At 33.0% G+C, this 14,111-nt stretch overlaps 1 protein-coding gene across 2 annotated transcripts in view; it reads left to right on the top strand.

Annotated features, from left to right (window-relative positions):
• Positions 1-4,063: 4,063 nt before the first annotated feature.
• The window catches only part of DAT (Sodium-dependent dopamine transporter), a 76,359-nt gene continuing 66,311 nt past the window's right edge, over positions 4,064-14,111 (top strand). The window contains exons 1-2 of one of the 2 annotated variants that reach the window (XM_035361289.2): positions 4,064-5,244; positions 10,196-10,330. In XM_035361289.2, coding sequence (XP_035217180.1) covers positions 5,061-5,244; positions 10,196-10,330 — 319 coding nt within the window. In that variant the 5' untranslated portion in view covers positions 4,064-5,060. The remainder of the gene's footprint in view (positions 5,245-10,195; positions 10,331-14,111) is intronic. The other variant, XM_035361281.2, reaches the window with a different exon arrangement.

The following is a 14,111-nucleotide window of genomic DNA, read 5'->3' as shown; positions in this document are numbered from 1 at the left end:
CCACAGGCGCGCGTGATGTGCGTCTGCGATGTATTTCTAATCATTTGCATACCTCACCTTCGCTAATGCATATTGTTAATTTCATGTTATTTGTATCCTTCCTTCAGGGTGTTGCATTTACGGTGGCCAGCAGTGTAGAAGTACTGATGTAGGAACACCGAGACGCAGGAACACAGAAAAATACTGATGTTGAAGCACGTAGATGGCATATTGAAAAGGAAGCATTCTGATTGCGTAGTATGCTTCATGCTTAGAGCGTACATCCCTTTTGAAGAAGAAACAGTCTAGCCGGATTAAATTCCGTATTTATTTAAATTAAAGACCCCGTTAAACATTCACATTAAATTCACATTTAACATTAAATTCACATTTGGGTGGAAGGCAAAAGTTTCAGATTTAAGTTTTGGTTTACAATTTGGTGATTGGTCAAGAGGCATCTGCATTAAGTGTTACGTAAGATCGTATGATTAATTTGAATGACGCAGTTTAGACTTATGGCGCTATTTCTAAGACAGAGAGATGAAGTCCCCAGATTAAATGAGAAACAAAAGAGATCACGACCAATTAAATTTAGAAGCCTGCTTTGATATTTTTTATCTTACATATATATATATTTAAAATGCCGAAAACCCTAAACTTATAAATAATGTAAAACACTTATAATGTAAACGTTCTTTCGCGTATCAAATGTAGTAAAATTAAAGTCACAAAATAATATCATTGAATGGCACTTAAGGGGGAAAATTAACCTAGAATTATTACAACTATTAACCGATCCCTTAATGCAAATTCAGAATGACCCCAAATATCGCAAATTTTGGAACTAATACGTCTGCCAATATTTGTCGTTGTCAAATCTTTCTTGTTTTATTTCTTATAATGAGTACAATTTTTTTTAAATATAAAATATAGGGACCAGATGAGCGTTTAAAAAGCTTAATTTCGTATTTTTATATAAAATTGTTTTTCAATTTAAAAACACAAAAATATGAATTTTTGATTAATTTAAAACACGTTTGTAATTTGATGCATATGTCTATCACCAACGGTTGCGAAAACAAAGGCCAGGTAAGAACTTGTGTACTTAGTTTTTATTTAGAATGGCAAAGGATTGAATTAAAAGAAGATTTTCGAAAAGTAGGATTCATTATTTTTATTAAAAGCATTGAAAATGAAAAAAGAAATATCATAAAGATGATGCTTATTTATGCAATTATACATCCAACGTCTAACAGTAAAAAAGAAATAAAAAAAGAATGCAAACTTTTTAGAAGCCATAAATGCAGAATACGTTAATAAGAATCAAAGTCAAAAGTAAGATTATATATATATATATATATATCTCATATATGAATGCTCGTTTTCGTTCTTCCCTCCTGAGTGGTCGAGTAAGACCTGATCCACGAATACTGAGAAATAAAAAAAGAATGCAAACTTTTTAGAAGCCATAAATGCAGAATACGTTAATAAGAATCAAAGTCAAAAGTAAGATTATATATATATATATATATATATATCTCATATATGAATGCTCGTTTTCGTTCTTCCCTCCTGAGTGGTCGAGTAAGACCTGATCCACGAATACTGATAATTCCACTTGAAGTAGAACCCAGCAAATGGAATGGTTGTATGCTGTATTTTCATGGTTTTCCCTTGTGCTATGCGAATTCAACCCAGTTTCCCTTGGAATGCCCTCCATAAAGGCATCCCTACCATTAGGCAGATAATTCTCATGTACTTTGCCATATTCGAATAATTGTATTCATACTCCTGGTTTCCTTGCCGAACACGATGTTTGCTTGAGGCTGCAAAAACTGCAATTATAAAGGGCTCTTTAAGTCATAAAATAATTTAAAAAAATAGTAAATATAATATATCTTATATTTTAAAAGGAGTGGCTCTCCGAAGTTCAGGTAGGTTTCCTTTCTTAAATCTGCCGCTATGAGGCTAAGATTATTATTATTCTCTTTTGTAGTGTTTCAAAATTGTTTCGCTTGACGAAACTCTAAAATGAAAATCCATGTAGTCGCGACACAGTGATTTAGATTTTTCTCAGCATTATTTTAATCATTTTGTCATTATCATCATAATTGTTTTTATTATTGGTTTAACGTTCATCCATTTGTGAAGTCCGTGTTTAGTGTGTTCCATAGAGTTTGTCAAATCGTAGTCTTCGTGGTTTTATGGTTGACTGAGTAAGATGCAAGTCATCGTCAAAATGCACCTGTAAATTTCTTGGTTGGATTTCGTTACTTTCATTGCAGAAAATACTATTCTGTCCACGCATGCCTATACAAAATTTTCATTGCGCTATTCGCGCTCAGGGATACTGATATCGCTCTCAGAAGATGATCCCGAAATCCATAGACTGGATTAGATTGGATTATGGCAGAGAAAGCAAGGGCTATTTACCTAAAGGAAGGGTGCTTTCGTGGAGGACGTTTTAAGAAAAATTGCGTTGCATTACATATTGAGATTTCTAGAGATCTGAAATTTAAGGTAGAATGTTTTTAAAAAATCTAACATTTTCAGAAATAATGAAGCTAATAGAGCTAATAGAGCTAGGATTAGTGGCATAAATAAGGGTATGCAAGGAATGCAGTCGCATAGAGGCCCGAAGGCTTAGGAGGCCTGTGAATGTCCTGCTGAACTACATTTACATATTTAAACTTAAAACACGCATAAAAATCATGTATTCGAGTACTTTAGTGTACCAAAAATTTTTCTTAAAAGAAAGGGGGGAAACTTTAACATACATATTTTCTACAAACCTTGTATGTTCAAATAGTTTTCTTTATGAAATTTATGAAAAAATTTTTTTTTATTTAACAAACGTATCATTTACATTATAAAAGTTCTTATTTATGACTTGTATATTATTGCATAAGTCATGTTCGTAAGCTCAGTTGATCACAGAGCGCTATATATTAGTGTAATTTCTTTTTTTTTGTACGTTTACCTATCATGTTGTCTGTCAGTTTATTACATAACCAGTTATTTACTAGCTTACGAACGGAAAAAACTTGGATTTGCGTAGATTTTATATAGAAACTCGAAATATACTTGCATGTAAAACCTACTGGATTTTATTTAAAAATCTCCGCAAATCTAGACTTTCTCTCCCCTTTTTTTTAAGCACAGAAAATTTATTGGGGGGGGGGGCAGGAAAATTTTCTGCACAGGGGTCAAGTGTTCTAGCTACGCCACTGGCTAGGATAAAAGACTTTCCCCCTCACTTTCATTCCGAGATAAATGGAAACAGTTGATCCAGCACTGATGATAAATATGCAACTACATTTAGCGTAAAGAACGTTTCTGAATAGTGTAAAATGCACATTTAAATCAAAAAATTTCATGGCACACTTTATGGGATTTCTTTCTGTGGTAGCTAGGAAATACTACTCTATTTATTTAATAAGTCCTTAGTTTAAAGATGATAATCTTATGACAATGATATGTTACACTAATAATAGCAGAAATATATTTTACATACTCAGCAGGCATACATAAATGCACGTATGCTTTTTTAAACTGAACAGAAATAATCTTTTTTCTTGGGAGAAAAGAAAGTAAAAGTGAAAAGTACATATTACGTTCTTTAAGCGTTTTATTTTCATGTGCAGAAAGCTGACTTATACTCAATACATACGATAGCAGGTTTATCGAAATAATGCGCAGAATTATATTTCTCTTCTAAGTAAATTATACGGTAATCTTATTCAATGACTGATTATAACTTTCCAAGTTTTGCATTGCAAAAGCTTTTGGAATAAAAGTCAATCTTTGATCACCATGGAATCTCGTTAAAATGCAGAATGATTCCACTCTTTATGCGATAATAAATACTAAGTTCTTCAGACTCACGCGATTCACCGAGAAACTGTTGATGAAGATGCTCTTTAACTTGCGTCATTCATAAAAAAGATTACTGCAGAATCTAAATTGTGAAAATTTTCAACGCTTAGAAGTTTTCTACCTCTTTTGAGAATCCTGACTGTGACGTCATAAAATGCGCGCGCAGTTTTCTTCAAGGAAAGGCAACTTGTTGGAGTCAGCCAATCGGCGCGGGGATTTCATTATATCATCATCTTCATCGTTGATGGAAAGCAACGGAAATATTATTCCAACCGCAACAGAAATTTTGCATCTAAGATAGAGAAGTTAAGAAATCATTTGAAGGCGTAATTAAGCAATATTGGCAAATGAAGTATATTTTGTATTTTCAAGTGATGGATACAATTTCACTTTTAAAAGAAAACTGCAAGAAAAATGGATATATTCTTAAATGACAATTCTTGGAACAAGGGAAATTTCGAAGAACAAGCATATATATCTTCGGAAAGTAATTTTATTTCTGTTGAATATTTTCCACTAATTTATTCATATTACGAGCGACTGTTCAAAAGGCTACTAAAACTAATAACGAACACTTGTTAATACGAATGCAAATACAGGAAGAAAAGGAATTTTTCTTAATTTTACCATTTCCTTTTCTTAATTACTGAAAAATGTAACTTTTCTTACGTTAGTATATATTAAAAGTACAGAGGTTGCAAACGTTTTCAGTTACCTACTAAAAACATTTTGAAATATTTTATATTAAAAGCTTAAGGTATCAAGTGAAAACGATTGCAGATATTAATAAGTCCTTAATTTTTCTTAGAAATATTTATTCTGTACGCCAATTATTATTATTATTATTTCTTAATTTTTTATTCTGTGGAAGACTTCTGTGCTATGGAAGACTTCTAAGCAAGACAGGTACTTCTGCAACTCCCAAAAGTTTATAACAATATAAAGAACTAACTATACGAACTTGATAACCAAACTACAAAAGAAGTGTATTTCCTAATATAGACGACAAATATGACAGCAATCAAATGATGGGGACTACTTTGGAAAACATAATTATCAAAAAATGGGACACATTTATAATGATGGCTAAACTAAAAACGGTATAATTGATTAACAGGGCAAATAAAATAAACTCAAATGAGAAAATACGATAAAAAGTAACTTGAACTAACAGCGTATTATAAATAAATTCCTAAATTTCCAAAATGAAAGAAGACACAAGGATCGAAGACATTTCTGTTTGTGGGCAAGAAGTTGCAAGATCTAGTAATGGATTGGAGCGTGAAACTTGGAGCAAGAAAGCAGATTTTTTACTTTCTGTTATCGGATTTGCTGTGGATTTGGCCAATGTGTGGAGATTTCCTTACCTTTGTTACAAAAATGGAGGAGGTGAGTAATATGGTGATTACTTCAAAAATTACAATTACAGAATAGAATTAGATACAAAGTAAATGTGCATAAAGTAAGAAATCGAATAATTTTTCATCCTGTTCAAGTCTTGTTTAAAAATAAATTTGTTAAACCTGCATTTAAATTAATAAGTAATATTTGGGAATATGTAAGCAATTAATAATAATAAAAAATAACAAGTAATATTTGTATTAGCCAAAGTAATAATTGTGATAATTTTATTTGAATTAAACATGTGATATAAATTCAGTTTCAGAATTACAATTTTCATGTTATTGGCCCCAAAAGTGCAAATATTTCTCAAATTAATAAAATAGAATGTTATTTTTAAGTGTGACAAATAATAAATGCGTTTAAATTGCTCAGGTAGTAAACGTCAGTGATTTTACCTTTCCTAAAAGTTTCTAGTTGCTTAAAAATTTTGTAATATACAGAATAATAGAATTATAGATTCCTAGCTATTGTTGTAGCTGGGAAAAATTTAGATGATTCAGAATGGATCATACAAAATATTATTCTGATTTCTTTAAACAGCTGTTTTATGCTTTTAACAAGAAATTAATCATAGATTCATCATACCTCACTATAAGAATTATCTACGTATGTATCAGTTAAAATTACTTTCACGATTGAAATTTCCATCGAATGTTCTCTAAATTGATTGATGTGTAAAACAAAACAATTATTTCATTTCAGTTCTGTGAGTACTGCGTTCATATGTTTAACTATTTTATGTATAGAATAAGAGTTTTTGATTCAATATCTAAACTAATGCCTTTTCCTCAATAATTTAAAATATTTCTTTATTTGCAACTAATGTACTATCTTGTGACGCTTTTATTTGGTTTTTACTTAGCAGAAACACGGGCATAAAAAGGTAAACAACAAATGACAAATTACAAATGACAATTATAAACAATTAAAAAAATAATTTTCAAATTTAAAACCGTTTCCTTCCTTAAGAAAATTTAGTAACTCAAATCTTTATGTTTCTATTCGAGTTACAGTGTCTTTTATTTTTACTGTGTAAGAAGAGTTGTTAATTATATATAAATCCCCCCCCTCTTTCCACTAAAAAGTAAAATGATTTTTTTTGAAACTTTATTTCTAAGCATGCTTTGCATGAATTTGAAACATTACGTAGCGGATATATATTTAAAGGCAGATATTTGAAAGTAACTGTACATTCATTTGAAAAGAATGAAAAAAAAATGTAAACATATTATGAAAAAAAATTCCTTCTCCCTATGTATATTTTTAGCTATATTAAAATAAGTGGAAAAATTATAATAGGTGGAAATAATTAAATTAAATTAAAACAAAAAAAATCTGAAAAGTTTCAGATTTTAAATTACGTCCAAAGGGGCGTTTTTTTAACGTTTTGTGTGTTAGCTTATATTTATTAAATATCACGTTCTTTGCACTTAAACCACAAAATTCAATTCAATAGCAATGTCGCAAAATAATTTTAAAATGAGAATATCTTTAGAATTTCAGACACACAGCTCCGCGCGCTGGAGATAAAAAGCTATTTCCCCCCCCCCCCCGTAGAGTGTTGCCATTGCTCGCTTTCAAATCCTTGAGTTTGTTAATCAAAAATTCGTAAAAGGTATACAAAATATTAAATCGATAATAAAACACATTCCAAATTTCAAATTTGGTCTCCACATGCCCATATTCGTAGGAGGATTACGTCATTAAAATTCGATGGCTCTGTGTACCGTTGTTTTATTACAATGCGAGAAATATACATACATTTATTCAGATTTTTCATTATTTCATTTCTTCAAATATAATGCAGGACTTTAACATTTGGTGGCAACAGTTTGAAAAGTGAAACGAACATTTATAGTGATTCAACGCAAAATCGCAAAACGAAAACAATAGTCCTTCAGGGACAAAATGCCTTTGGACTAATAAGTGGAAACAATTTGTAAAAAAGATAAAAATAACAACTGAGATAAGTTGAAAGCTACCACAGATTTGTACCTTTAAAGCCTGAAACATGCATGTAAAAAAAAAAAAAAATTTTTTTTTGTAGAGAGAAATATTTACTGCGTGCATATGATACATTAAAACAAAAGTCGAAGACTTGGTATGATTATATATTCAATCTTAAAAATGCATAAAAAATGAAATAGTAGCAAAGCTAGTAAATTCTGCTTAAACTTTTATAAACTTCAAGTAAATTAGCGAAATTATGAGAATTCAATTACTCTTTATTAATGTACGCGTCTGAAATGCATTGGGCCTTGATATATTTCAGTCACTGAATATAAATTAACTGCTGGATGGCTGCAGAGCCAGTTAATACGTAAAATCTTCGACTTCAAGTTTCTTTTGATGAGGCTTGATACAGCTAGAAAAAAGGTACCTCTGGGCGCTAGACTTTAGAATTTTTTAATGGTTCAGCAAACACAGCACTCTTCAGAAAGGTATTCAGTTTTGACCGCATAGTTTTATGATGTATTTTCTCTCTCCTTCCAGCATACTTTCGTGGTAGAATAATCTATCATCGTAAATCTGGAATATCAGTAATCGTTGGTCCCAAATCCTTGACCGCTTAAGTATGATATGCCTATATGTAAAGCATATATTGAAAGAAAGGAAACTTAAGCTTCTGAAGTTGATTAATGCTCATGTGTATAGTCATTTTTAGACAATCTTGAATAAAGTTGTTAAGAAATAACACTTTTAAAATAAATTTAGCAACCTTTTTGAAAATTATGTACGTATTTTAACATTATTTTGTTTTAAATTCTTTAAAAATAAAAGTCGTCGTTTCTTAAATTATTTATATTTTTAGATAAATAATTTTCCTACATGTGCATTTAAAAACATTAAAACAATAAAAATTAATTGTAAGGATTTAATACCATTACTGTTCTCAGACATTTGAATTCCATCTCGAAGAAAAAGTTATTAATGAAGTCTTAATGAATGCTCAGCTGGAGCTTGGCAATAATTGTAATGGAAATCATTATCTTAATGAGTATGCGCAATTTGATAAGGCAAAAGTTCAAAACTAATTGTCAGAAAACAAGCCATTGCCTCTTTTTCCTTGTGATCGTAGATAAAGAACAAAAGATATATTTAAATGCGTAAGGAAAATCTTTTAATTTGTTTAAATATCTATAAAGCCATAGGTGAAAAGGTTTTCGGGAGGTTTCTTTGAAAATATTTAATTTTAAGATTTAAAATCTAGCATCTTAAAGCGTATTTAAAACTCGGTGTTGAAAGATGCTGCTTTAAAATGATATAAACATGAATCTTCTAATCGATTCAATATTTTACATTCGATTTTAATAATATATATGCCAGCTGATGAAATACAATGTGTGTGGTTAACGTGATAATTTATTAAATTGTTAATGGTTATAATTATAAATAATTATAATTATGGGTTTAATTTATATGAAATTTCATTTAAACCAGGGGAATTAAACGAGGTCAGTATTGATCCCCCAGGACTCTGTGAAATTTTAAAGGGGGTAAATGATGATCCAGGGTTGACTGGGGATCGCCAAAATATGCACGGGCAAGGTATTGCACGTTGAACCATATATGTGCGAACAGTTGAACGGCATAATAAAGATCTTGGAGTAATAAAAAGCACTTATTTTATAGTGGGTAAAATGATGATACAGAGGCTGACTGGGGATCGCCAAATATGCATGGATAAATAAATATGCACGTTCAGCCAAATATGCAAGAGGTAGTTGATCGGCATAATACAGATCTCAATAATTACGAACAATATTGTTATTGTTGTAATATCTGTATGATTTCTTACTAATTAAATTTACAGATTAAAGTAGGCGGATCAATAAATCTGCAGCAGCTTTACTGTTTTAACACAATTAGAACTGAGTTCCTTTTTAATCTTAATTTTATTTAGTAAACACCACGCTTCCATTAGATTATATAATACACATATTAAAACCCAGTAAAGCAAAATATAAATGCTGTGACAGAGATAAGCTGGTACACAGGATTAAGTTAAATTAACAATGAAGATAATAATATTTCGTTAAGCGCATTAAGAGATATTACGATCGTAAGCTTTCATTTAATAAAGGGAGATGAAAATGAATCTAAACCTTAATGTTATGTCAGGAAAATTTTCATTTTATTATGGCAATAGAAATATATAGTCAACCTAAATCTAAGTTTTCAGAAATAATTTTACTGTCTTCAGAGTAAAGTATTAAGGTACATGGTCCTTCTCTTGATATTTTACCGAGAAATTAAACTAAATTGAGAGTTAAATTAAACTCATTATAATACTTCAGGCCAAAAATTTCCATTAAAAATTAAAAAAGCGGATAACGTGAATTCTTTAGAATCTATTTCTGTTGCATCGAACACTGAAATGAGTGAAAATTAAAACAGTTTTTAATAGCTTCGAAAGGTGTCATTTATTTTTTTCATCTGAAAAAGATTGATTTTGCTTAGATCATTCTCTCGATCTCAGGTTGTTTATCCAATGAGATCTTTACTGGGGAGACCTCAGTTCTAATGGAAAAGCACACTCAGCGTGGCAGACCATATAAATTTCCATTGTTAATTTTAACAAGTTGACAAGGTCCGGAAAGGGGTGAGGTTGGAAAGGCTTCGAACCAGAGTTTAATGAGTGTCTACAATAGGGCTCACTTCCTTGACAAAATCTCTCCTACTACATAATAAAGAATTGAAGGAAACGATATGGAACATCGCAGCTGCTTTCATTAGCTTTTATTCAGGTAAAAATTCGGTTGCATTCTTGGTTTTTGTTTTAAGAGGTATATTCGGTCTTAGATTAATTTGCATGCGGATTTTACTAAGATTAAAAGTGCCTTGGAATACAATTTTCGATTTTGAATGTATTTAAACATAAGTGAATATTTAAACACAGTAATGAATAATTTCTTTTTATTCCGTGATATTTTAGGTGCTTTCCTTATTCCTTACATCATAATGTTGGCTGTCGGAGGAATACCATTATTTTTTATGGAATTGGCATTAGGTCAATATAACAGAAAAGGAGCCATTACTTGTTGGGGAAGAATAGTACCACTTTTTAAAGGTTTGTTTCAGAGTTATTTTATTTATGAGAAAAATTTACTTATTCTTTATTATATTATTTATATGAATGACTTATACTCTTCGGAAAACTTTCAGGATTTAAAAGGGGTGGTGTGATGTGCCGGCAATTTCAGACGTTTTCATTTTGGCTAACAATATGCAAGTGATTAGATATTCAGAGGGATATTCACTTATCCGCTTTGGATGACGTAATAATTAGGAGTTCCAGAAAGGAATAAAGGGGCGATCGATCTTCTTGAATTCAAGTATTGCTGTGATACTCAGTCCTGATCATCCGAAATTGTATTCACCGATCACTGATCATTGTATTCATTGCATTTTAAACAACAGTGTTCATTAACAGCTGTCTACAATGGCTGAGTAACTAAAGATACGGAATACTGATTTTGTTCTAGGTTCTATTCCCGGCAACTGAACGAGTTGGTTATATTGACTGTAGTAAGTTTCAATTGTCTTTCTCAAGAGTAACATAAGTGTGGACCAGTTTCATTGAGGAAATCCTCCTTTCTCATAAATATATAGATCTAAGTTATACGTTTTGCCATGAACAAATAGTCGGAAGCTATACATGCTGTTTATTATTGCTTCTGGGATTAAATCACAAAAAGATTTTTTTAAAGCAAACTGGAACTTCAATAGTAACACATACTGATGTTGTGCGATCTTTCTTGTGTGTAGAACAACGATACACAGCGTATAGAATCAAAGTGAAAAAAAGCTTTAAATTTGAGGTCGGTGTTTAATCCTGTATTTGTATTTCGTTGTTAGGGCCTCTATGAGCACTATATCTCGATAAGATTCGATAATTCTAATAGGATATATACGTCTATCAGGATATGTGTCAGAAAATTTATGCTGTTTGGCATATAACATAGGGTAATCACAACATGATTCTTTAGCCCAATGTACCTTGTTCTATTATATCAACACACACGTCTGGCTAGAACAGTACGTCTGGCACGTCTGGCTAGAATGTGTTACGATACATCATTTTAATTTCAATAACCTGCTATAAAGTTTGCAATGAAAGCAGTTTTTATGGTTGTGTGTGCGTAACCATGAGCATGGTTTCTTTGACAATAGTTTCAGGAAAACAATACTATGTATTCGATATACTGCGTATATCTTTGAGGTACTGTTTGAAATTTTATTTTGTTATATTTTTATTGACATACGCCTAGTGAAAATGGGAAGGAATATGTATCATATGCGCTCGAATAATATCCGTACTCATGCCAAATGTCCGCATTTTTTATTTTTGGAATAGAATATAAGAAAATTTTGTCTCTGGAAATCACCGCACAAACGTTTCTTTTTTTCATTTTCTGTACTTAGCCTATATTAAAACATATATTTCATGTACGTATGCGTGCCTTTGCGATTAAGCAAGCACTCACATTTGTTTTGGATAATTATGTTTAAAAATAATTCTTAGAAAACTGCTGAATGTAAGTGCTTTCTGTCGATGTTTTGCTTAGCACTCAGAGCTGCGTAGGGAATTTGACTTTGCTATAATAATTACCAGTACTTTCACTTGCCCTTTTTACTATCAACCTATACACGTAGGTAAGGAAGGTAATGTTTTCGGTTCAAAAAATCGATAGTGTATTTTCGATGAATAAGCACCAACTACATACACAATACATTTTTACTCCCCACAATACATTTTTACTCTTTTTAGAATCACGTCTGAGTGTCTGTGTGTATGTGTATGACGACTATTTACGTCCGCGGTAACTTTTATAAGAAACTTCCAAAAATTTACATTTTTCGTATTTGAGCTCGGTACATTCATATAAAGAGTTGATTAGATTTTGAGTAAAATTCACAGCCTGAAGTAGTACTTTACATGAAGCCTATACAGACTGTTTACACTAGCGGGACCTTGAAACCAAGAAACGCGCAGGAATTTGACGGTTCCACTAAAGGGGAGATAAAGCACATTATATTTACCTCCCTCCAATCTATATATACACTGGTGTGCAAAAGTTAATGACGAAGTCGAAAAATTAGCATATCAGCTGAACGAGGCAGAGCGGACAGAAAGACAAATCAGGAGATTAAGTAAGGTGATGTACGGTAGCACATGCGCAGATATGCCGGTAGACGTAATGGGGGAGTGTCTGAGTAGTATAAAGCATGTTGTCGGTGTAAGATCAATATTTCTGGCAAAGAGATTGCACGCCGTATAGCAGTTAAAATCACACCTAGTTGCTGTCTCAGCAAGAAATGGTGAATAATCAATCTGTTAGACGACATCTGGATGCTTTTACCCGAGGTCGAATCATTGGGAAGTTGGAGGAAGGCCGCAGTGTGACAAGTGTGGCTGCAGAGTTCAGAATTGCTCACAGCATCGTTTCACGACTTTGGAGACAATTTCAAACTACACGAACAGCTATCCGGGGGTTTAGTAGTGGTCGTCCACGAGGAACCACACCCGCAGATGACCGGTATATTGCCTTACAGGCCAGAAGAAACAGGCAGCAGACAGCGGGAGAAATCGCTAGACACACGACACAGGCGACTGGACGACCGATATCGCGTTTTACCGTGGCCAGAAGACTGCACGGTGGTAGTCTGTTTGCACGAAGCCCTGTACGGTATGTACCTCTAACGCCTGCCCATCGGAGAAGGCGTTCTCTGTGGTGCCGGGAACACCGGAATTGGAGAGACAATGAATGGGGACGAGTACTCTTTACAGATGAGAGCAGATTCAATCTGAGTAGCGATTCTCATCGCATACTCATCTGGAGAGAGCGGGGAAGCCGCAATCATCCCTCGAACATCATTGAAAGGGACAGGTATGGAGGTGGCGGTGTTCTCGTTTGGGGAGGCATCATGCTTGGTAGTCGTACAGACCTTCACATCTTCGACGCAGGTTCAGTCAACGGGACCCGTTATTGTAACGAGAATCTTCTTCCATATGTGCGTCTTTTTAGAGGCGCTATGGGTCCGCAGTTCCTTTTCATGGACGACAATGCACCATGTCATCGCACAGTAGCTGCCGAACAGCTCTTAGAGAGTGAGGATATTGAACTTATGGATTGGCCGGCACGATCTCCGGATCTCAATCCCATCGAGCATGTGTGGGATTTTCTAGGCAGACGCTTGGCAGCTCGTACCTTACCACCAGTAACGATTCCGGAGCTTCGATTGGCGCTGCACGACGAATGGGCAACAATGCCTCAACAACTCATTGACACCCCCATTCTCAGCATGGGCAGAACGCTGTGAAACCTGCCTAGCAGTCAGGGAAGATCATATCCCCTATTAAAGACCGGATGTTTCTTGCTGGACACCCATCACAGGGATGTTTCGGCCTTCAGTCGCATTGCGCTCCATGCTATTTTTTCAATAAAGCTTCTTTTTATCTCTCTGATTTCTCTTTTAGTAAGTGTTGCTTACATTACTCATGTCCTTACGTATTGGGGATCTTACGGTATTAAATGTGTTGATTTGGAAAGCTTTTCTACAAAGTTATATTGAAAAAACCGTCTCGTCCTTAATTTTTGCACACCAGTGTACCTAGGTAAGGGAGGTAATGTTTTTGGTCCAAAATTTCGACAGAGAGTTTTATGTGAATAAAATTAGGATCCTCAGAACACGTTTTACAATTTTTAGAAAGATGTCTTTGTGTGTGTGTGTGCGTGACGATATTTTTAATCCACAATAACTTTTACATGAAACTTCCAAAAATTTCTATTTTTCGTATTTAAGCTTTCCACATTCATAAAAAGAGTTGATTAAATTTGGGGTACACT

The sequence above is a fragment of the Stegodyphus dumicola genome, chromosome 5 (genome assembly GCF_044657685.1).
Source record: "Stegodyphus dumicola isolate Sdum_Otavi_A_Nest chromosome 5, ASM4465768v1".
In the NCBI taxonomy this organism is placed as follows: domain Eukaryota; kingdom Metazoa; phylum Arthropoda; class Arachnida; order Araneae; family Eresidae; genus Stegodyphus; species Stegodyphus dumicola.
This window is presented reverse-complemented; position numbering and strand designations above follow the sequence as displayed.